General features: G+C 34.6%; 1 protein-coding gene and 1 pseudogene across 1 annotated transcript in view; both read left to right on the top strand.

Annotated features, from left to right (window-relative positions):
- Window positions 1-19,901, top strand: part of Gdpd4 (glycerophosphodiester phosphodiesterase domain containing 4) — a 101,266-nt gene extending 81,365 nt beyond the window's left edge. The window contains exons 11-14 of the mRNA XM_077797294.1: window positions 9,207-9,354; window positions 11,725-11,807; window positions 12,715-12,767; window positions 19,855-19,901. Of these exons, the coding sequence (XP_077653420.1) occupies window positions 9,207-9,354; window positions 11,725-11,807; window positions 12,715-12,767; window positions 19,855-19,901 (331 nt within the window). The remainder of the gene's footprint in view (window positions 1-9,206; window positions 9,355-11,724; window positions 11,808-12,714; window positions 12,768-19,854) is intronic.
- Window positions 3,449-4,161, top strand: LOC113181714 (dnaJ homolog subfamily B member 6 pseudogene; annotated as a pseudogene).
- Window positions 19,902-23,182: the final 3,281 nt, after the last annotated feature.

Below are 23,182 nucleotides of genomic sequence, written 5' to 3'. Positions count from 1 at the left end.
TCCAGACTTGACTGTTTGGAATCACTTCTTAATTATGTCCCTAAAATTTCCTTCATAAAAATTCCACTTTGTGCCATTCTGCATCCCAAGGCATTAGCCAGACTGTCAGAAAATTATATATGTGTGTATCTATTTTTACATTTGTATCTATATGTAATATATTACATATTGTATATATTTATATATATATATTTAATATGTATATAAATGTGACATTTTGTCTATTATATACATGTAATACATATTTATATATTACATATTTTATGTTCTATTTCCCATTCAGAAGATTTTTCTACTTGACTACTCTATTTTGAAGATATTTTTATTTCTTCACATCTTTTCTCAAATTGAAACCAGGTCTCAGATGATTCCGTCTCTTAGTGTTAACAGAGTAATCTACTAGTTGAAAACAATTATAATAGCTTCCATTCATTGAATCTTTATTATGGGTCAAGTTCTGTATTTGTTAGACTGCAGACTGTGCTTCAAATTCAGGCCTACCCATTAGCTACACATGTGACTTTGGACAAGTTTCTAACAGTCATTTTTCTCCTTTATAAATTAGTGTAACAATAGTACCTGCTGTAATTAGGATTACAGGATTAAATGTGATCATTCATATTATGCACATAGCAAAGCTCTGAACAAATGTAAGAAGACTTTAAATCATCACCATCTATGCCTTTATCATTACCAACTATGTTGTACAGTGGATTTATCATCATTTCCCACTTGAAGAGGTTAGGTAGTTCACGAAAGTTAATATAATTGGTCAGTGGTGAACCTGGTATTTAGATATAAGGTGGACAGACTACAGAGTCCAAATTCTTTTCTTGCCCCTCTATGCCTTTAAAGTTGTTTCTTGGCCATGGTTATATGGGCATGGTTTCCACTGACATCAGATTTAATGGAGGATCATTTCCTGAGTCCTAAAGTCAAGAAGTTTAGTTTAGCTCAGTAAATATTTACTGAGTAGAAATATGTACAGTAATATACCATGATAATTTTATATGAAGGTCAACATAAGCAAGACACCATCCATCTCCTTAAGGAAGGCATATACTGTAGTATGGGAAATAAACTTTTTTCTTATAGTTTTAATACAAAGTAAGTCATGAACAGTTCATGAGCAGGAATCTGTTACAAACCATTTCCTTCAAGAGAATAAAGAATTTTAAGAGAGTAAACAGTTACAGCTTAAATATTTATAATGCTTATAACCAGAATATTTTTAAGATTCCATATATAAGTAAAATAATACAATATTTATCTTTCTATGCCTAGCTTATTTTATATAGTATGTTGTCTTCCAGGTTCATCCATATTGTTACAAATGACATTTTCCTTCTTTTTCAAAGCCAAGCAAGATTCCATTTTTTGGACATACCTCATCATCTTAGTCCATTCATCCACTGGTAGATGCTTGGATTGATTTCATATCTTGGCTGTTATGAATAATGCTGCATTGAATATGGGAGTGCAGATAGCTCTTTGCCATATTAACGTCATTTCCTCCAAATACATACCCAGAAGTGGGATTGATGGATCAAATGACAATTCTAATTTTAGTTTTTTGATGATCCACCAGCCTGATTTCCTATATTTACGTTCCTACCATCAATATATAAGTTCCTTTTCTTTACATCCTAGCCAACACTTAAATTCTTTCATCTTTTTTATAATAACCCTGCTAACAGAGGAAAGGTAATATCTTACTGTGATTTTAATTTGCATTTCCTGAGGATTAGTAATGTTGAGTATTTAATTCATTTTTTAAATAATCAAGTGGTTTTCTTACTGTTGAGTTCCTTATGTATTTTTGTTACTGACCCTTTATCAAAATTATGGTTTATACACATTGTCCCACACTTTCTAAGTTGTCTCCTTGCTCTATTAATTATTTCTCTCTGCAGAAGTTTTTTAGTTTGATGTAATTCCATTTGTTTGGTTGTTGTTGTTGTTGTTGCCTGTGATTTGGGGGTCACATATCATTTTTCCCAGACCAGTGTCCTGGAGATTTTCCCCTATTTTCTTCAAGTAGTTTTTATCATTTCAGATCTTAATTCATTTTGAATTGATTTTTGTATATAATGTGAGATAAGGACCTAAATTCATTCTTCTGCAAATGGATATGCAGTTTTCTCGATACCATTTTCAGATGCATTATAATTATACATAATAGTGGGATTTGTTGTCAAATATTCATACAAGCACATAACAGTTTGGTCAATTTCATCCTCCTGTACCTCCCTTTCCCTTCCCCTGGTCCCTCCTGTACTCTTCTAATCTTCCTTCTATTTTCATGAGATTTTCTACACTCTTTTTTTTCTTTTCTTCCTTTTTTATCCCTAGCTTCCACAAAAGAGAGAAAATATGAGACCATTGACTTTCTGAGTATGGCTTATTTAACTAATACTCTCAAGTTCCATACGTTTTCTGACAAAAGTACATAATTTTATTCTTTTTATGATGGAATAAAACTCCATAGTGTGTGTGTGTATGAATGTATGTATGTGTGTATATCCATTCATCTACTGAAGGACACCTAGGCTGGTTCCATAATTTGGCTATTATAAACATAAGTATGCGTGAATCACTATATATAGCATGCTGACTTTAAGTCTTTGGGATTAATACCAAGGAGAGGTATAGCTGGGTCATATAGTGGCTCCATTCTTAGTCTTTTGAGAAACCTCCATACTGATTTCAATAGTGGTCATACTAACAATCTTACTAACTTCCTTTTCCCCCCACATCTTCACCCCAGCATTTTATATTATTTGTATTCTTGATGACTGGCATTCTAACTAGAGTGAGGTGAAATCTTAGTGTAGTTTTGATTTGCATTTCCCTGATCACTAAAGATGTTGAACATCTTTTTATATATTTTCTGGCCATTTGTATTTCTTCTTTTGAGAAGTGTCTGTTTAGTTCATTGGCCCATTTATTGACTGGGTTGTTCTTTTTTTGTTTTTGTTTTTGTTTTGGTAGTGATTTTTTTTAGTTCTTTATGTATTCAGGATGTTGATTCTCTGCCAGAATATTAGCAAAGATTTTTCTTCCATTCCATAGCTTCTTCTTTTACACTCTTATTTCCTTTACTGTGCAGAAGCTTTTTAATTTGATGCCATTCCATTTATTAATTCTTGGTACTACTCCCTAGCTTTAGGAATCCTGTTGAGGAAGTCATTGCCTGCATCTGTGTGTTGGAGTGTTGACCTTGTTTTTTCCTAGAATTTCCTCTGAAATCACTGATTCATTTTGAGTTGACTTTTATGCAGGATGACACAGTGATCTAGTTTCATTCTTCTACATATGGATATCCAGTTTTCCCAGCATCATTTGTTAGAAAGACTGTCTTTTGAGTACAGCCATGCCAGACTAGGAGCACCTGTCCACCCGCCTCATCCGCTGCGTCCTTTGACTTGTTCCAACAATCTATTAAAACATGGTGGATTACTATGAAGTTTTAGGCATGCAGAGACAAGCCTCACCTGAGGATATCAAGAAGGCATATTGGAAACTGGCACTAAAGAGGCATTAAGATAAAAATCCTGAGAATAAAGAAGAAGCAGAGAAAAAATTCAAACAAGTAGCTGAGGCATATGAGGTGTTATCAGATGCTAAAAATCAGGACATCTATGACAAGTATGGCAAAGAAGGCTTAAATGGTGGAAGTGGAGGTGGAAGTCATTTTGACAGTCCATTTGAATTTGGCTTCACATCCCGGAACCCAGATGATGTCTTCAGGGAATTTTTTGGTGGAAAGGACCCATTTTCATTCGACTTCTTTGAAGACTCATTTGAAGACTTTTTTGGGAACTGAAGGGATCTCTAAGGAAGCAAAAACCAAGATGCAGGCTCACTTTTCTCTGCTTTCAGTGGATTTCCATAATTTGGAGGTGAATTGTCTTCATTTGATACAGGATTTACTTCATTTGGGTCACTAGGTCACAGTGGCCTTACTTCACTCTCTTCTACATCATTTGGTAGCAATAGGATGGGTAACTTCATATCTATATCAACTTTTACCAAAATAGTAATCACTATAAAAAGAATTGTGGAAAATGGTCAAGAAAGAGTAGCAGTTGAAGAAGATGGCCAGTTAAAGTCCTTAATGATAAATGGAAGGAGCAGCTGCTACATTTGGATAGCAAGTAATTCAAGCACCATTTGAGGATTAACAGGAACATTTTTTTGAAGATTTCAGACAAACTTGACTTCAGTAAAATTGTACCTAATCTAAATTATTTATAAACAGCTCATCAGAGCCCCTATTTGTCATAGACTTTTGGGTTTATTATTAGGATCACACAGTAGGACCATTTGTTTTTTGTCTTTAAAATTGTAATATTTGTATGCAGTTTGCTTTTTTATTAAACATAATCCAAGGTGAGCCTTGACTTTGAATAGTGCTAGGACAAGATAGTATCCTAACACCAGCATGGATATGCTTTCCATTGTGTTTGACATGTGAGCCAAGTAGTAGTGTCAGCTTGCTGTGAGCTAACATTGCCAGTATGAGTCTTCTATAGAAATAATTTGGATTTTTTCCCCAGTATTTAGTAATTAAAGATATTAATATATTAATGGTAATACATTTCTGGTTTAATATAAATTTAAGTATGTTTTCTAGTTGTGCATGAATGCTGGCAACTTAGTAAAGTTTAAAGTAATGTTAAGCTTAGGCTTAAAAAAGCTGGTAAACTGGATCTTTGTCATTTGCTTTAAAAAAAAATGTGAATGTGTTGGTGCATTTTTTCCTGGGGGAGAAAAAAGACTGTTTTTTCTCCAATATGTTTTTGGCACCTTGTCAAGGATCAGATAACTGTACATGTGTGCATTTATCTCTGTGTTTTCTATTCCATTGGTCTATGTGTATGTTTTTAATGTCAGTACCATGCAGTTTTTGGTACTAATGCTCTGTAGTATAATTTAAAACTGGATATTGTGACACCTCTTGCATTTCTTTCTTTTCTTTTTTCTTTTTCTTCTTCTTTTTTTTTTTTTTTTTTTTTGGTACCAGAGATTGAACTCAGGGGCACCTGACCACTGTATTTTATTTAGAGACAGGATCTCACTGAGTTGCTTAGTGCCTCACTGTTACTGAGGCTGGCTTTGAACTCGTGATCCTCCTTCCTTAGCCTCCCAAGCCATTGGGATTACAGGCCTGTGCCACTGTGCCCAGCTAGCATTTCTTTTTTTTTCCTTAGAATTGCTTTGACTATTCTGCATCTTTTATTGTTCCATATGAATTTTAGCTCAGTGTTTTCTAGTTCTGAGAAGAATGTCATTGGTATTTTGGTGGGGTTACATTGAATCTGTAGACTACTTTTGGCTATATGGTCATTTTAACGATATTAATTGTACCTATCCATGAATATGGGAGGTCTTTCTATCTTTTAGTGTCTTCTTTAATTTTTTTCTTCAGTGTTCAATAACTTTCATTAGGTATTTATTTTTGAGACTATTGTGATCAGAGATGTTTTCCTTATTTCTTTTTTAGAAGATTCATTATTGTAATATGGGAAAGCAGTTGATTTTTGTATCATGATTTTCTGTCCTGCCACTTTGCTGAATTTATTTATTAGCTATAGCTGTCTTATGGTGGAGATTTTTGGATCCTGTGAATATAGGATCATATCATCTGCAAACAGTGATCATTTGACTTGTTTCTTTCCTATTTATGTCCCTTTTATTTCCCTTTTTTGCCTAATTGCTCTGGCTAAAATTTCAAGTACTATATTGAATAGAAGTGGTGAGAATGGACATCCTTGTCTTTTTCCTGATTTTATAGAAAATTCTTTCAGTTTTTCTCAATAAGTATGATGCTGGCTTTGGGTTCGTCTTATAAAACCTTTATGATGTTGAGGTAAATTCTTCTATTCCTAGTTTCTTCGTTGTTCTTCATCATGAATGGGTGCTGAATTTTATCTAACACTTTTGCAGCATCTACAGAGATGATTATGTGATTTTGTTCTTAATTCTATTCTTTCCTTTCACATAGTATGTTCTTGGCACCTTTGTCAGAAATCACTGGGCCATGATGCATGTTGGGGGTGGAGGGACAGTTCTCTACAATTTTATCAGATGTGCAGATTTGTGGATCCAACACCACCACCAAGATACAGACCATCACTACATTTATCCCTTGTGTTGTCCTCTTATAACCAAAGTCTGTTTCCTTCTATTTCTTTCCTCACTGCCTCAAACCCTAACTCATGGCAAAATTTCTGTAATATTATTTCAAGAACAAGTCAATTCATACGGCATGCAACATTTTGGGATTGGCTATTTTTTTTTCATTTAGCACAATTCCCATGAGATTTGTCCAAGTCTCCAATTTATTAATATTAGTTTCTTTTTGTTTATGGGTAGTATGTGATAGTATGGATGGATATACTTAAGTTTGTATAATCATTCACTAACTTGAGGACAATTGTTTCTATTTATGAGCTGTTACAAATAAAACTATTATGAATATTTATATACAGATTTGTATATGAATGCAAGTTTTTATTTCACTGGGATAAATGTCCATGAATGCAGTTGTTGAGTTATGGTAATTACATGGCCAGTTTAATAAGAAACTGCCAGACTTTTTCAGAGGTGATACCATTTTACATTTTTGCCAGCAATATTCGATCCAGAGCTTCTGCATCCTTGCCAATTTTTGTTGTTGTTACTGTATTTTAATTATTCTGATAGATATAGAGTGATATAATTGTGGTCTAAATTTTTATTCTTTTATGGATAATGATGTTGAACATCTGATGTCCTAATTTTCTAGTGGTATGTTCTTTTCATTAAAATGTGTTTTTCTTTTCTTTATTGTTGAATTTTGAGAGTTCTTTATATATTCTAGATTCTAGTTCTTTGTTGGATATGGTTTGCAAATATTTTCTCCCAATATTATCTGTAGCATCTTCTTAGCAAGGTCTTCCACTGAGTAAAACTTTATTTTGTTTTTTTTAAACTTTGATGGTGTCCAACTTAGTAGCAACATTCACTCTGATGTATCATATTTTTAGTTCAAGTCTAAGAACTCTTTGCTTTGCCCTAGACTTCAAAGATTTTCTCCTATATTTTTCTAAAAGTTTTATATTTTTACTTATGCATTCAAATCTGTTATCCATTTTAGTTCTTTTTTATATATAGTGTGAGTTTAGGTTGAGATTTTGATATATTTTTTTCCTGACCTATAGCCATCCAGCTCTTCAGTATCATTTGTTGAAATACGATTCTTTTATTGATTGTTTTTATACCTTTGTCAAAAATTATTTAGTCATAGTTATGTAAGTCTGTTTCTGAATTTTCTGTTCTGGTCCACTGATTTATGTGCCTGTTTTGATAATCATAAGTTATATGGTAAGCCTTAATACCCAGTAAAGTGATTCCCTCTCACTTTATTCTTTTCAAGGATTGTTTTAATATTCTAGGACTATGCCTTTCCATAAAAAATTTAGAATCAGCTGGCTTAATTATTCAAAAAAACTTTGTTGGAACTTTTATAGAACTCACATTAAACTTACAGATCAGTTTGGGGACAGTTGACAGCTTTATCGAATTGGATTGAAATCCATGAACACATCTCTCCATTTTCTTTTAATATTTTTTAATATATATATTTTTAGTTGTTGATAGACCTTTATTTTATTTATTTATATGCGATGCTAAGAATTGAACCCAGTGCCTCACACATGCCAGGCAAGTGCCCTACCACTGAGCCCCAGCCCCAGCCCGTTTATTAAAATGTTCTTTTATTACTTCTATCAGTATTTTGTAATTTCAACATAAGAGCTTATACTTGTTTTCTTACATTTGTACCTAAATATGTAGTTTTCTTTCAAGTGATTATTGATGGTATTGTCTTTAATTTCAGTTTCTGTATATTCCTTATTAATATAGAGAAATAGGATTGGTTTTTGAGTTTGGGTTTCAAAAAGTACAAGAAGTAACTTTTTACTACTGGTTGCCTAATTTCCTTTTCCTCCCCCACCCCTTTAGTTATTGATAGACATTTATTTATTTATTTATTTATTTGTTTATTTATTTGCAGTGCTGAGAATTGAACCCAGTGCCTCATACATGCTAAGCAAGAGCTCTGCCACTGAGCTACAATCCCAGCCTTCCTTTTTTTCTTTTTAAAATTTATCTTAAGGTGGTCTGTAGAATTTTCTTAGAGGTAGTTCTTATAAATTAATTGCTAGTAGTACTGGCAGTAGAAGATTATTTAAAGTTTATGTGCTGAGGCTAAGAGCTTGCCAGGCTAATGTTAAGAGCTGGGACTCAAACACAGGCTTGCACCGAGCAATTTCCAATGTGACATACCATATCAGCATTTTAAAAAAAATTTTTTTGACGGTACCAATGCGGTATGTTTTCAGAGTAGGACTGAATCCCTAAAAATGACAACCTGGTAGAATTATTAAGTACTCCTTTACTTTTTTCCTGTCTCTATAGACAGTGTACAATTTTCTACTAACATTCAGTGCCTTGAGACAAATTGAGTTTTATTCCCTTTAATCCAATTCTTATAACAATTCTTTATATTTGAAATTTAAAACATTCATCAGATTGATATTTATTTTATGCCCCCAACTAATATTTATGGAGCCAGGTATTATACTAGGTCTGAATATACTGGGGTGAAAAAGACATTATTCTTTAACTTGCTGATGGTCAAGTAAAGAAGACTAGTAGGTGATCAGATCATTGGAGTAGGGGTAGGGTCATAAGCACTGGAATACATTAAAGTAGGGGTGGTGAGTGATACAGCTAAGTGCAGGTGTTACATGAGTATGTGCCAGAGATACCTCATACTAGCTTGTAGAAGACAACTATTAAAGAGTCAGAGACTGGGAATTGATTTCCCCAGTGGTAGCTTGAAATTGGAGTAGGAATATATTTACACCATGAAACTTTTAAAATGCCCCAAATAAGGCTTTCCTTTTCCTTTTTCTTTTGTTAAATTTCCCTTAAGAAATCTAATTTACCAGTATACCACTGTTTCTATAGGAAATAGAGCTACTAGATTTAATCCTTCATCTCTGCATGAACCTTTCTGTCAAGTTGAATCTTGTCTCTGGATGAACTACTGCAGATTTAGGCAACAGCCTTTCACAAACATGGTGGCTGTTCCTCTCTTTAAGATGTTGAGAGCTAAACTGGATCTAAATACCCTGTGGGTTCTGTTTTTGTTCCAGAGATTATAAAGCCGCTAACATCAACATCAACTTATACGTTGTCAATGAGCCTTGGCTATACTCACTAGCCTGGTGCTCCAGGATTAACTCAGTGACCACAGACAATATTCCACTCCTGAGTCAGCTTAATCACCCTCAATTCTTCATGGTAAGCCGCTTGTTCAGATTATTCTAAGCCTGGTACAATAGTGGTCTATATCCCCTCCCCTATGTTGCCCACTGTGCAGTCCGAGGAAGAGCTACTTAAAAACAAAGACTTCTTTAAATAATGGAGATGTGGCATTCTCCATTCTTTCACCCAGATCCTTCTATGATTTTTATTTATTGAATCTTTACAATGTGTTTTGTAACTTAGCCCTCTGAATAGGCCACTATTATTTTTATCCCCATGAGCTCCAAGATGTCTCTGCACAGGACCTCATGATGTAATATTCATAATTAGATCTGACTGTAGAGGGTTTTTTTTTTTTTTTTTGTACTCCTGCCTTGCTTGGAGGTATGGCAACAGTGGCAATGGGATGTGGAAAGAAAAACCAAGTGTACATGACTCAAGCAAAATTCTTCTGAAGAGGTGAACCAGTGTTCACTTGTCTTCCTTGGAACCTTGGCTAACCAGTTACCATATGAGACAGAGAGAGAGAGAGAGAGAGAGAGAGAGAGAAAATGCGCACACACTTTGTGGTACCGGGGATTGAATCTGGCCTTGCACACGCTTTTCAAGCTCTCTACCATTGAGCTACATCCCCAGTCCCCCATATTTTATTATTTTATTTTGAGACAAGGTCTCACTAAGATGCCCAGGCTGGCCTCAAACTTGCAATCCTCTTGCCTCAGCTTCTTGAGTAGCTGAGATTACAGGAATGTGCCACCATGCCAGCCTGTGTTTTTTATCTATATAGAGAGTAAGTTGACAGTCTCATAGGGTAGGTACTGCATTAAAGCCCACTGGTTGAAATATGGAATCACTGACCCCTTTTTTCTCTGTTGACTTGAGCAACTTTCTGGAGATAATAATGAAGGAAACCTTGGATGACAGATCCATCAGCATAGGTGAAGCCTTTCTACCCACTTGTTCCTATAAACTGTCCTTAATGTGTACACAATATATTTTTCTAATATTTGGTTTTTAAAATTGATTACAAAAATCATTGTTTTTAAAATTCATTATATGAAATTCAGTCATTATGAAAATATATAATTTAGAAAGCAATACATGCTCTATACCTATCTCCCTGAATCAATAATGTCTCAAAGTTGTTCCTTTGGCAAGTATACTTTTACTTAAATGATGCTGGTATTTCTGAAAGCTTTTTTTTTTCCATGTCAGTGGGTCACAGCAAAGTCATATTGTAAAGGGGCTTTTATAGATTTGAAAGGAATACTGTGGTTCTTTTTATCAATAGTTTATAAAATATAATTCACATATTTTATTTGGATTTAAAATTCATTTATGTTTTGGTAAAGTCTTTGGGGATATTTAAGCTGATTGAGTTCTATGTTCTCTTGCTTATTCAAACATCCAAATGAACTAGCTATTATTTTTCTAATTTTTTGTTTCTTTAAAACAGAAAAAGAACATAAAGTCACTGAGAGAAACAATTGATATGAGGAATCCACCAAGATTTTTATAGTCTCCCTATCTTACTCTTAGTGTTTCACCCACACCAAAACCAGGTGTAGTTTATTTTTCGAATTAGTCTTTCTTCATTTGACTTAGTTTTCTTGAAGATGACTATTCTAGTTTAAACATAAGTTGCCCCCGATAAAAGCTCATGTGTGAGACCATGCAAGAATTTTCAGAGATAAAATAATTAGGTTATGAGAGGTATAACCTAATTTGTGAATCAGTCCAAATATGGATTGATTGGGTGGTAACTGTAGGTAAGTGTGGGTATGGGTGGAGGAAGTAGGTCACTGGGGTGTGACTTTGGGGCTTATATTTTGTTCCTGGTGAGCAAAGAGTTCTCTATATTTCTACTTATGTCCTGAGCTGCTTGTCTCTGCCATCCCCTTTTGCCATGATGTACTGCCTTACCTTGGCCCAGAGATATGGAGTGAGTCAACCATGGACTGAAACTCTAAAACAAAATAAATGTTTCCTCCTCTAGATTGTTCTTTTGGTCATAGCAACACAGAAACTGAGTAAAATAATGACATACTTTTTTCACTCACATTTTATAGATGTGAGCAAAATTTAATCACATTGAACAATTACAGTAACAAGCACTGCTGACTTATAGTTAGGCCATTTGGGGAGAAATTAGAGATGAAGGGTGAATACTGTTTTGTCCTTTCTACATCCCCTGCATGTGTGTGACAATGACTTAGAATAGCTGCATAATTTCTAATAATTAATGTGTTTGAGACTGCCACATCTATAAAGTCTTCTTTACCTAGTCTGCCCCTCTTTCTTCTCTTCTTCCAGCCTAGACAGCAGAGCAAGGGACTTAGCCCATAGCATCTAAAACTCCTTCCAACTGTAAAGTTCTTTAACAGTGGTTTGTTTTATGTTTTGCAGTCACCAACAAAGTATCTGTTCATATGGCTTTTCACAGATATTGTTTCTGCAGTTTTCATTATTGCTATATTTTTTTATTGCTGGTAAGTACATATTTATAATTTTAAATGAATTTTGTTCAAATAAAAAAATGGATTTTTATAGAAATTTAGAAGAAACAGTTATACTCTTCCTATAATCATACATGGCAAGATGGGCCTTACAATCTGAACTTCTCGTTCTTCTTATGCTGCCACACCTTCCTCTTTCTAACACAAGATAATATTTTCAGGACAAGGACCCTCTCTAACATTTAATCAAGTCTGTTACTATAGATTCAGTGTGGAGCAGTTGGGAGGGGATAGGGGTTGTCTAGAACAAGTGCCTCCACCTTTCTACTTGCCAAAATGAAAGAGCAGAGTTTTGACCAGGGTCACAGACCGGGAAGGATAAGTTTTGGAACTGGCTTTGCTCTTTTGTTGCTGGGTAGTTCTGGGAAAATCACTGTCCCTTTCCGGGATATAGTTATCTGTTAAAGAAAATGACATTTGAGAATACTTGCAGGACAAATACAATAGGATTGCAAATTTTAAGATTAGAAAAGCAAAGGGACATCCTGGAAGAAGAAGGTTAGTTAGAGGAGACCGTGGTTCTTTATTTTTTTTTTTTAAAGAGAGAGAGAGAGAGAGAGAGAGAGAATTTTATTATTTTATTTTTTAGTTTTCGGCGGACACAACATCTTTATTTGTACGTGGTGCTGAGGATTGAACCCAGGCCGCACACATGCCAGGCGAGCGCGCTACTGCTTGAGCCACATCTCCAGCCCCAAGACCATGGTTCTGTAGACCCCATTATTACCTAATTTGTGATTTAACCTTTAAAGTGAGAGAAGCATAAACCTGCTAATGTGAGAATCTGATCAGATAATGTTTCTTTTCTGACCACTGCCATGGATTTTTTGCCTTTTTTCAAAAAGGCCTGTGAGTTTATGGATGGTTTTCTTCCTTCTAGGTGGAGAGAAATTAAAAAAGAAAAACTGCAGGAAAGTGTCAGTCCTCCCACAGGTAAAGCAGAGGCCTCACCCACTCCTTTCCTTCATCACTTCCTTTGCTTCAAAGAGACAGGATCTGCTTTTTGTGTTTCTGACAACAGCTGAGGGTGTCTGGGAAATCAGGGGGAAGGGACCAGGAAGAAATCTGGAAGTATAGTCAGTTCCACCTTTATCCATGGGTTTCAACCAAACTCCATTGGAAAATATTTGAAAAAAATGTTGTTGTTGCTAAGGTGTATTATGTAGTCAGGCTTACGACAGTTGTGTCTGTACTGATCATGTAGACTTTTTTAATGTCATGAGTCCTGTGTCGCTTAACAATGGGGATACAGTCTCAGAAATGCTTTGTTAGGTGATTTTATTGTTGTATAAAGATCATAGAGTTACTTACACAAACCTAGGTAGAGTCTATATATATTTATGTATATGTACATCATATAGTGTAGGAGTGTGTGCATATATAAGGAATAGTATGGTAGTATATATAGTACATATATATATATATATATATATATACACATATATATATATAGTATATGGTATAGATGGTATAACTTAGTGTTCCTAGGACCATGATGAACAAAACAACATGGTATTAAATCAAGCACAGGAGAAAATGATATAATTGAGAGACTTAGTAAACATGAAATATATGAGGCTGCTGACAAAACAAAGACATACTGTTTTATGGTAAACCTTTTTATAAGAAGATATATTTAAATATATATTTTATGCATATTAAATATATATATATATTTAATAAGATAGTTATTAAATTATAAATAATTTATCATCAAGTATTAGCAATACAGTAGATTTATTTATAAGAACATCAACACAGATGTGTAATGTGTTATACTTTGATGTCATGATGGCTAGAATTTCACTAGAAGACAGGAATTTTTCAGCTCTATTGTGACCTTTTGGGACCACTATCATATATGCAGTCCATAATTGAGCTTAACACTGTTATGCAGCACATGACTTCAATTTCTAAACAATATAAGGAAAAGACTATTTATATGCCCTTACATCATATTAGGTATTGAAAGTAATCTAGAGATGACTTAAAATTTCATGGGAGGATATGTATGCATTATATATCTATTTTATACAAGAGACTTGAGCATCTGCAAGGTTTGAGGACGTTATTTGTCTAATAAGGGATGGCTACATAGGCTGCTAGAGATTCTGGAAGACCCTTTATATCAAGCTTCAGATTTTAGGCTTTATCTTCTAAGTAATGAGATCCGTTGGAAGATTTCAAGCATAAGTGTTAATTTGTTTACTTCTTCATATATTCATGCATCACACAATTATTGAGTACCAACTTTATGCCAGGTACGCTGGGAGAAGTTGAAGATAAATGAAAACTGTGAAGGGTGGCCTAAGAGAGAGCAGTGAGGAAGCAGGCAGCTTATCAGTTGACACATTAAGCCAGGCACCTAGGTCCAGGCTGCAGAGTAGCTACCATGCCCAGTAGAGGTGAAGATGCTTGATGGAGCTTCAGGCAATCAGGAGGTGACAAATGTGTTTCAAACATTTGAGTGGTAAGGTCATATGTGATTAAAGAAGTGAGATACACCCAGCGAAAGGAAGGGAAGCTAGAACTTTTTTCTCAGAGGGTTATGAGGATAATCACACAGTGAGGTAATAGTTTTGGAAACCAGCGCAATGTCAGAGGGAAAACCAATTAGGCAGAAATTGTATTGTGGTTTATTGTTTCCTTCCATAGTTCCTAGTCTTTAAGTAAAGGTGCAGTCATAAAATCATGAGTTAATTTCATTTCTGTGAACAATAGTGAAAATCCTAAGATTCCGTGTACCAGCTAGCAGATGATTGAATTAGGATCGTGGGAATGGATCCACGGGGCCATGAAAACCTTAGTTTAGAAATTTGAATAAATTAAGTGGAGTTCAGTAGTCTTTATCTTATGTGCTTTATAAAACTTTAAGTTTAAGCCAAGTTCATCTAAATTTCTAAGTGGCAGGGAGATCTCAGTTCCCTGTTTCATGGATTTTAAGATCATTCTACTGGCTATGTTAAGAAGTCTGAGGGCTGTATTCCAGCTGTTTATCATTATAAATAGTTGTATTAGTAAACTAGGGCTGCTGTTAAGAGAAAAAAAAAAGATAAGCACAGTGCTATACATCTATAATCCCAGCACCAGGAGGATTGTGATCAAGGCCAACTTCAGCAACTTAGCCAGATCTTGCCTCAAAATTTAAAAAATCAAAAGGGATGGTAATGCAACTTAGTGTCAGAGCATTTCTGGGTTCGATCCAGAAAACAAAACCAAACAAAAGAAAACATAGACTGTGTGGTGTGAACAACAGAAATTTGTGTTCTCATAGTTTTGGAGGCTAGAAGTCCAAGATCAAGGAGCTAGCAAATTTGGTTTCTGGGAGAGCTTTCTTTCTAGCTTATATGTAGCTACCTTCCCAGGCATCCTCTTAGGCCTTTCCTGTGTGATTGTTTGTAAAAAGAGAGATCTCTTCCTTCTCTTAAAGACATCAGTGCTACCAGAATAGGGACACATTCTCATGACCTCATTTACCCTTAATTATCTTCTTAATAACCCTGTTTCCAAATATAGTCACATTGAGTGTTAGGGCTTCAACATAAATTTGGTGAAGGCAAGATAATATTTCAGTCTATAACAATAATCCATCCAAGAAATGATTTAAGCATGGAAATACTTCAGAAACGTGCAGAGAGGTTTTGAAGGAAAAGTTTAAAAACTGTAAGTTTGGATGAAGGAGATAGCTATAAATGCCTTAGAAGTACTAAGTTAACTTGTCCCTATTCCCTGCCATGTTGAAATGATGATAAGGATGTAAAAATAAAATAAATGTAAAATGTTCCCTGTTTTAAAAGATCTTAAGATGCCTGAGAGTTCAATTTTGCCTGCTTTAAGCAGAAATAAAATGTATTTTAAAGCTATTTGGGTATCTCCAAGAAACACATAGAAGGTGTTGGGCCAAGTTTAAAATCAGAGAAAGAACAAGGAAGACTAGACAGAAGCCAGGACCTCAGCAAACACCAGAGCCTAGATCCATTCAGGTTAAGGATGATGGAGCCTCAGGAGTATCACATCTTAAACCACAACCACCTCTAAGATGGGCAGTGATGTACTTGCTGATGACACGGTTCCTAATATAATGCACTTCTCTCACCGTCTTCTGTTTCATGTCTTCTGTTTCGCCTATTAGGAAAAGTCTTGAATTTTCTTATCTTTGTTCTATTTTAATATGTTTTCCCCCCTCGTTGCTTTTTAAGATTGTTCCTTTTATTATTGATTTTTGGTAATTTAATTATGATTTACTTTTGAGGTGTGTGTGCTACACACACACACATATTTTTATCCTGCTTAGGGTTTGCTCAAGTGCTTACATTTGTCAGAGTAACTTTCATCAGGTTGAACAAATTTTCAGTCTTTTAATTTTTTCAAAAAAATGTATGCCCTTTCTCTTCTTCACTTGTTTCTGGGATTCGAATTACATGGATGTTAGAGAGTATGACATTATCCCATAGGTGATACAGGATAATACTGAGATTCTGATCATTTTTATTTTTAGCCTATAATTTCTTTGCTTCATTGTGGGTATATTCTATCGTGTATATTAGGGGGTTTTGTTGCTGTATAAACACTTACCTCAAACCTTAAAAAACATAAATTTATTGTGCCACAGTTATAGGTTAGAAAAGTTCTCTGTTTAGAGTCTTACCAGCCTGAAATCAGAATAACAATGTGGCTGCAAATGTTTCTGAGGTTTAGGGTCCCCTTCCAAATATACTAATTATTACCACAATTTCATTCCTTATAGTACTGACATCTCGTCCTTGCTTTCTTAATGGCTATTGGCAGTTTTGCTCTGATCTCCTAAAGGCCACCCTCAAGTCCTAGCCATATGTTCCTTGGCAACTTACTTCTTCAGTCAATAAGAGAACATCTCTCCAGTCTGCTATGATGGAGTCTTGTAATATAATGTAATCACGGAAGCAACTATCTCACTGTTTTCATCATATAACAAACTTATCATGTCCCATTATAGTCACAGATCTCACCCTACTCAAGGGAAGGCGATTTACAAGGGATGTATACTGGAAGTTAGGAAACTTGGAGGCTAATAAAGCATTCTGCCTCCCATCCTATATTAGACTTCACTGATATTTACTTCAGTAATCTTACCTGGTGTTAATTTCAAACAGGAAAATTTTCATTTCAAATATTGTATTTTTCATCTCTACAAGTTCTTTTTGGTCCTTTTTATATTTCTCTTATTATATTTGTGTTTTCTTTAAATATCTGAACATAGTTAAAATAACTGTCTTAATATTCTTGTTCACTGGTCTCATCATCTCTATTATTTATATTAACTGATATTTCTGGATACAGATCATATATTCCTACTTCTTAGCACATCTAGAATCTGTCATTATTTACCATATTATAAATTTTCAAACATGCACTGATTGATTTAAAAATAGTTTTTAAAAATCTATTCTGTAAAACATAAATATAATTTTTAGAAAAATAACCACAAAACAAAAATATGATGAAAGTGTATTATTTTAAAATTTTCCAAATCTCTTTAATGTCTGGATTAATAAAGGACAAGAATTCTAATTTCTGCTTCTGAATTCAGTCTCTTGTAATATCACTTATCATGTGGCTTCTGGAAAACTCCACTGAACATTAATGAGACAATAAGGAAGAAAACAGAAAATAACTAGTATTATTATGAAGGTAACTCTGGTTTTAGAGACCCCCCAGAAAAGGGTCTTACAGACCTCCAGAAGTTCCTAAATGATGGTTTAAGACCTGCTGATCTAAATTTTCATATTTGTCAGAAAAAAGTATATATAATGTCTCATCTCTGAGGACATTCATTATTATAGATAATTGAAGCATCTGTAATTATAATCATATTCCTTAATAATTTTGTGTCTTCATTGTCAAACTATTAATCAGTGTCACTAGAAATTTTTAAATTTTATTATCCTTTGATGAAAGACATGAGTATAAATATTCAGGAAGCTGAAGGAACTCCAAGTGGGATGAACTCAAATTCACACCAACACACATTAGAATAAAACTATCAAAAGGCAAAGAAATGCAGGCAGGGACCAAAAGAAAAACAAACCAAATCTATAAGGCATTTTAAAAAAAGTGGAAAAAAGTAGCACAGTGACAGACATCCCTCCTTAGTAATTATTGCTTTAAATGTAAACTGCCCTAAAAAATGAGATTAGCAAAATGAATTTGACAAAACATGAACCACCTATATGCTGCTGTACAAGAAACTCAGTTTAGATCCAAAGAGACAAATGAATTGAAAGTGGAAAAATGAATAAAGATATTCCACACAAATAGTAAGTGAAGAGGAAAGGAGGAGTAGTTATACTAATATCAGACTAAATAGGCTTTAATCAAAGAAGTCCTCACGCAATTTCATCTCACTCTGGCAGTCATCAAGAATACAAATAATGATAAATTTTGGTAGAATGTGGGGAAATAGGAACACTTTTACACTGTTGGTGGCATTATAAATTAGAACAACCACTGTGGAGATTCCTTATGAAACTAGAAATGGAACCATCATATGACCCTGCCATACCACTCTTCATTATTTATCCTAAGGAATTAAAGTCAACATACTATAGCAAAAGATGCATATTGATATTTATAGTAGCACAATTCATAGCAGCCAAGTTATGGAACTAGGCTGGGTACCCATCAATAGACAAGTAGATAAAGAAAATGTGGTATATATGCACAATGGAGTTTTGTTCAGCCATAAAGAAGAATGAAATTATGTCTTTTCAGGAAAATGGATGGAACTTGAGATCATTATGTTAAGCAAAACAAGCCAAACTCAGAAGGGCAAGAGTCATTTGTTTTCTTTCATATGTTGTGATAAAGAGAGAAAGTGGGGAGTGTGGGGGATCATGAAAATAGAACAGAGACCAGTAGAATAAAGGAAGGGGGACCAGAAAGAGGGAGGAGGAAAGGAGAACTGGGGAACAAAATTGACCAAAATGTGTTGTTATATTGTATGCACAAATATGTAATAATGAATTCCATTATTATATATAATTATAATGCACCAATAGAAAATTTTTAGAAAGTCCTCACAAAGGAAGGTATAGTTACTGGAAACTATAAAATTTACTGAAAGAAGACCTAAATAATTGGAGCAATATATCATGTTCATAAATTAGAAAAGCTAATATTAGCTATCATGGAATTGACCTACAAAGTCAGTTCAAATCCAATAAAAATCCCCTTCTTCCTTTGTAGCTAACAAAAAAAAATCAAGCTCATATGTTTCTTGCAAATTCAGATATACTCAGGGCAAAAATAACTTAAGCATTCTAGGCTTACTTTTTCAGATTCTCATTTGCTAGATTTTGGCCCCATAGTTCTTCTCACCATGTTCTAAACTCTTTGATAGTTTTAAGAAGTTTTCTTGTTTTTATATCATCTAGTTTTTAATTTCCTTAAACAAAAGGATTAGTCTCAATTTTTTAATTACATTATTTAAAGTCTCTACCTTGTTTCTTTCTATCAAACAAAAATTATTTGTTTAGCATTTGTTGTATGACAGACACTTTTATTCACTCTGTATTTAGTGGCAAACAAAACATAGGCTGTGCCCTTAAAAAGCCCCCATTCTAATTGAGGATGTATTCAGTTTTCTGTTTAAACTGATTTGTAACCAGTGATTGTGAAGTACATAAACTGTAAGCAAATGTTAGTCCTTGCCTTCTGAGGGCCTCCATAGTAAACTAGAGCCTCATAGTAGACTCTTCAGCAACAGCGCCAGTCCCAGGATGATTTCTAGGATCATAATAAAATTTGTACAAAATCTGAGAAAGAGGGGAGAGCTTGGAAGAAAGCACTTTGGGTAAGTGAGGAGCTAACATTTGAGAGATGATTTGGATTTCATGCATGACTGGCAGAGATTGGAGAAGTGACATCTGAGGAATCTATATTTGTGTCTTTTCTATCCCACAGATAGTCTGAGCACAAGCCTCTCAGGGGAACACAACGAGCATGGAGAAGTTTCACGCTTACCTGTAAAGCCTCCTGCCAGAATCGCGCAAACTCCTTGGATTCCTGTACCCCTCCAGCCGGCTTTAACCAGGAATGTACAGAAACATCCAGAAAGTTTCCATTTTGTACAAGCTCCCAAGAACAAGATCACACCACTGACACCTATTGATAGTGATGATAAATCAGTGAAGTCCACGGAGATTATTAAACATACCCAAGCATCCCCCTGGGAGGATAACAGCGAGTCCACCTTCCAAACTACAGTTACCTCCTTGAAGATAGATGAGCTAGCAGAGCTAGCAATGCCCTCCACAGAGTACTCATCTGAAACACAAATTCAAGAGATCACATCAGTACACTCTGAAGAATCCTTTGAAACACTATATTCTACCACATCCTCCTTTAAAATTCAACCAAAGAAAAATTAGCCACACCTGTCTCCTTCTTCTTCTTCCTCTTCCTCTGTGTGCCTTAGGCTGGTGATGGTGAGGAGTTGTCCAGAAGTCATACAGAAGGGTCATCCAGGCTTTCTACATAACCATTCTGGACCAGGCTTTCTATAAACAGTGCCTCTCAAAGGGATAGGCAAATGAGAAACTGTGACATGTAGTCTTGGAACTGGAGCTAGTTGCTTTCTGGGTTGTCTTACAACAGTTGTCTTTACATTCTAACTCTTCCATAGTATTCTTCTAAGGAATGACTGTGGTGAATATCAGCATGTAATAAAGGCACCCTCTCAGGAAGCCAGAGGTAAGTGGTGTATTCTTTGGCTCCCTCTGTGATCACCCAGGCTCTCAAAGACTAGGGGATAGGTGCAATAGTGATGCCATCCTATGCCAGGGAATGATAGTGGCATGGGCATGGGTCAGGGGCAAGCATCTTATTCCATACACATATTTTATGATCTAGTGTTTTGCGGATGCTTCCTAATACCATGCGGCTCACTGATTCACCAAGGCATAATCCCATACCCACCCCACGGCCATTGGCCTTGAAAGAAATCCAGAACTACAACACATGCCTGGATCCCTGTCATCTGGAGGAGCCCAAGGAAGGCAGGCCTAGGATCTACCAAGTGAAAGAAGAAGTATGATGAGATAAAAATGGAATATTTAAAAATACATCATTAATCAAACCCAGGTATAAGCTCTAGAGCCTGTCTTCTTGCTTGAAGACAAGAATAGGATATTGCCATTTCCCTCAAATAAGATTCAGTGTATTGCAAGAGTCAAAACAAATATAAATAAATTCATATATTTAATTCTTCATGGTATAACATGATTAATTGCCACATAAATTCATTTAGGCAGTATATTTCTTGGGATCCAGAAAATTAAAAGTTACATTATTTTAGAATTAATCTAGGGAAGAATTAGAATTGGATTTTGAAGATTGACTGGGATTTGAAAAAGAAGATGAACAGAGTATGTATTAAATAGGCTAGACAACATAAAACTTTTAACACCAATCTTAAACATTATTTTTACTTGTCCTTTTTTAAACTGTATTAAAATATATATAACAAAGTTTATTATTATAACCATTTTAAATACAGTTCAGGGGTATTAATTACATCCACATTGTACAGTTATCACTGGAGCCCATATCCCAACTTTTTCAATCTATAAAACAAACTGAATTGAAAAAAAGATTGAAACCATAAAACAACTAGAAGAAAACAGGGGGAAAGTTTGTTGATATTGTTCTGGATATGACTTCAAGAACATTGGTAACAAAAGCAAAACACAGACAAGCATCAAGCTAAAAAAGCTTTTGCACAGAGAAGGAACCAGTCAACAGAATGTAGGTTGGGAAAAAATAGTTGCAAACCATACCTCCGATAAGGGGTTAATACCAAAATATATAAGGAACTCAAACAACTCAATAGCAAACAACCTGATTTAAAAATAGGCAAATTGCCCAGACAGACATTTCTCAAAAGAAGACATACAGATGGCCAATGGGTTATAAAAAATTAGTATCACTAATGACTAGGGAAATGCAAATTAAAACCACAATGAAATATTACCTTGCATTTGCTAGAATGGCTATAATCAGAAGAAGGATAACAAGTGTTGACAATGATGTAGAAAAAGAGAACCCTGTGCATTGTTGTAAAAATAAAAATTATCAAAACTATGATGGAAAACAATGGAGAGGTTCCTTAGCAAATTAAAAGTAGAACTACCATTTGATCCAGTACTGGGTATATTTGCAAAGGAAATTAAGTCAACCTGTCAGATATTTCTACTCCTCTGGGTACTGTAGCATTATTCATTATAGCCAAGATAAGAGAATAACCTAAATGTCCATCAATAGATGAATGGATAAAATACGGTATATTTATACAGTGGAATATTGTTAACCCTTAAAAGAAGATAAATCCTGCCATTTATGATAGCATGGGTAAACATGGAGGAACATTTTACTAAGTGAAGTAAGCTAGACATAGAAAGACACTACATGAACTCATATGTGAAATCTAAAATAGACTCAGGAGCAGAGAGTAAAATGGTGATTGCCATGGGGAAGGGGAGGGTTAACAGGGGAAATGTTGGATACAAAGTTTCAGTTATGAAGATGGAACAAGTTCTGAAGATCTTATGTACAGCAATGTGATTATAGTTAACAACATTATATTGTTTCCTTGAAATTTGCTAAGAGAGTAGAACATAAAGGTTCTCACCATTAAAATTTAATAAATAGTAACTGTGGTATGTTGGATATGTTAATCAGCTTGATTATGGTGACTATTTCACAATATGTAGGTATATAAAAAAATCAAGTTAAATACCTTAAATATAACTTTTTGTCATTCCCCTTTTCCCCCAGCCCCTGGCAACCACCATTCTACTTTCTGTCTCTGTGACCAAATTCTCTGCTTAGTGAGTAAAATTGTATGATATTTGCCCTTTTCTAACCTCCTTATTTCATTTGGCATAACATTTTCAAGTTTCATCCATGTTGTAGCATGTATTAGAATTTCCTTCCTCTTTAAAGTTGAATAATATTCCATCTCATGTTTATACCATGTTTTTCCATTTACCCACAGATGGATACTTGGGTTGCTTCTGCCTTTTGACTATTACTATTATTGCTGTTATAAAAATGGGTGTACAAAAATATCTTCATATCCCACTCTTATTATTTTCTTTTATTTATTTTGGGTTCAATTTGCTCTTTTTCTAACTCCTTAAGATGGTAGCTGAAATCATTGATTTGAGACTTTCTTTTCAAATGTAGTCATTTACTGATACAGCTTTCCTACTACATATGCTTGTGTATTGCCTCCTAAGTATATCATAGATTTTGATGTGTTGTTGCTATAGTTTGTATTGATCCTTCCAAAATTCATATGTTGGAACATA

Source organism: Urocitellus parryii, chromosome 4 (genome assembly GCF_045843805.1).
Source record: "Urocitellus parryii isolate mUroPar1 chromosome 4, mUroPar1.hap1, whole genome shotgun sequence".
NCBI lineage: Eukaryota > Metazoa > Chordata > Mammalia > Rodentia > Sciuridae > Urocitellus > Urocitellus parryii.
This window is presented reverse-complemented; position numbering and strand designations above follow the sequence as displayed.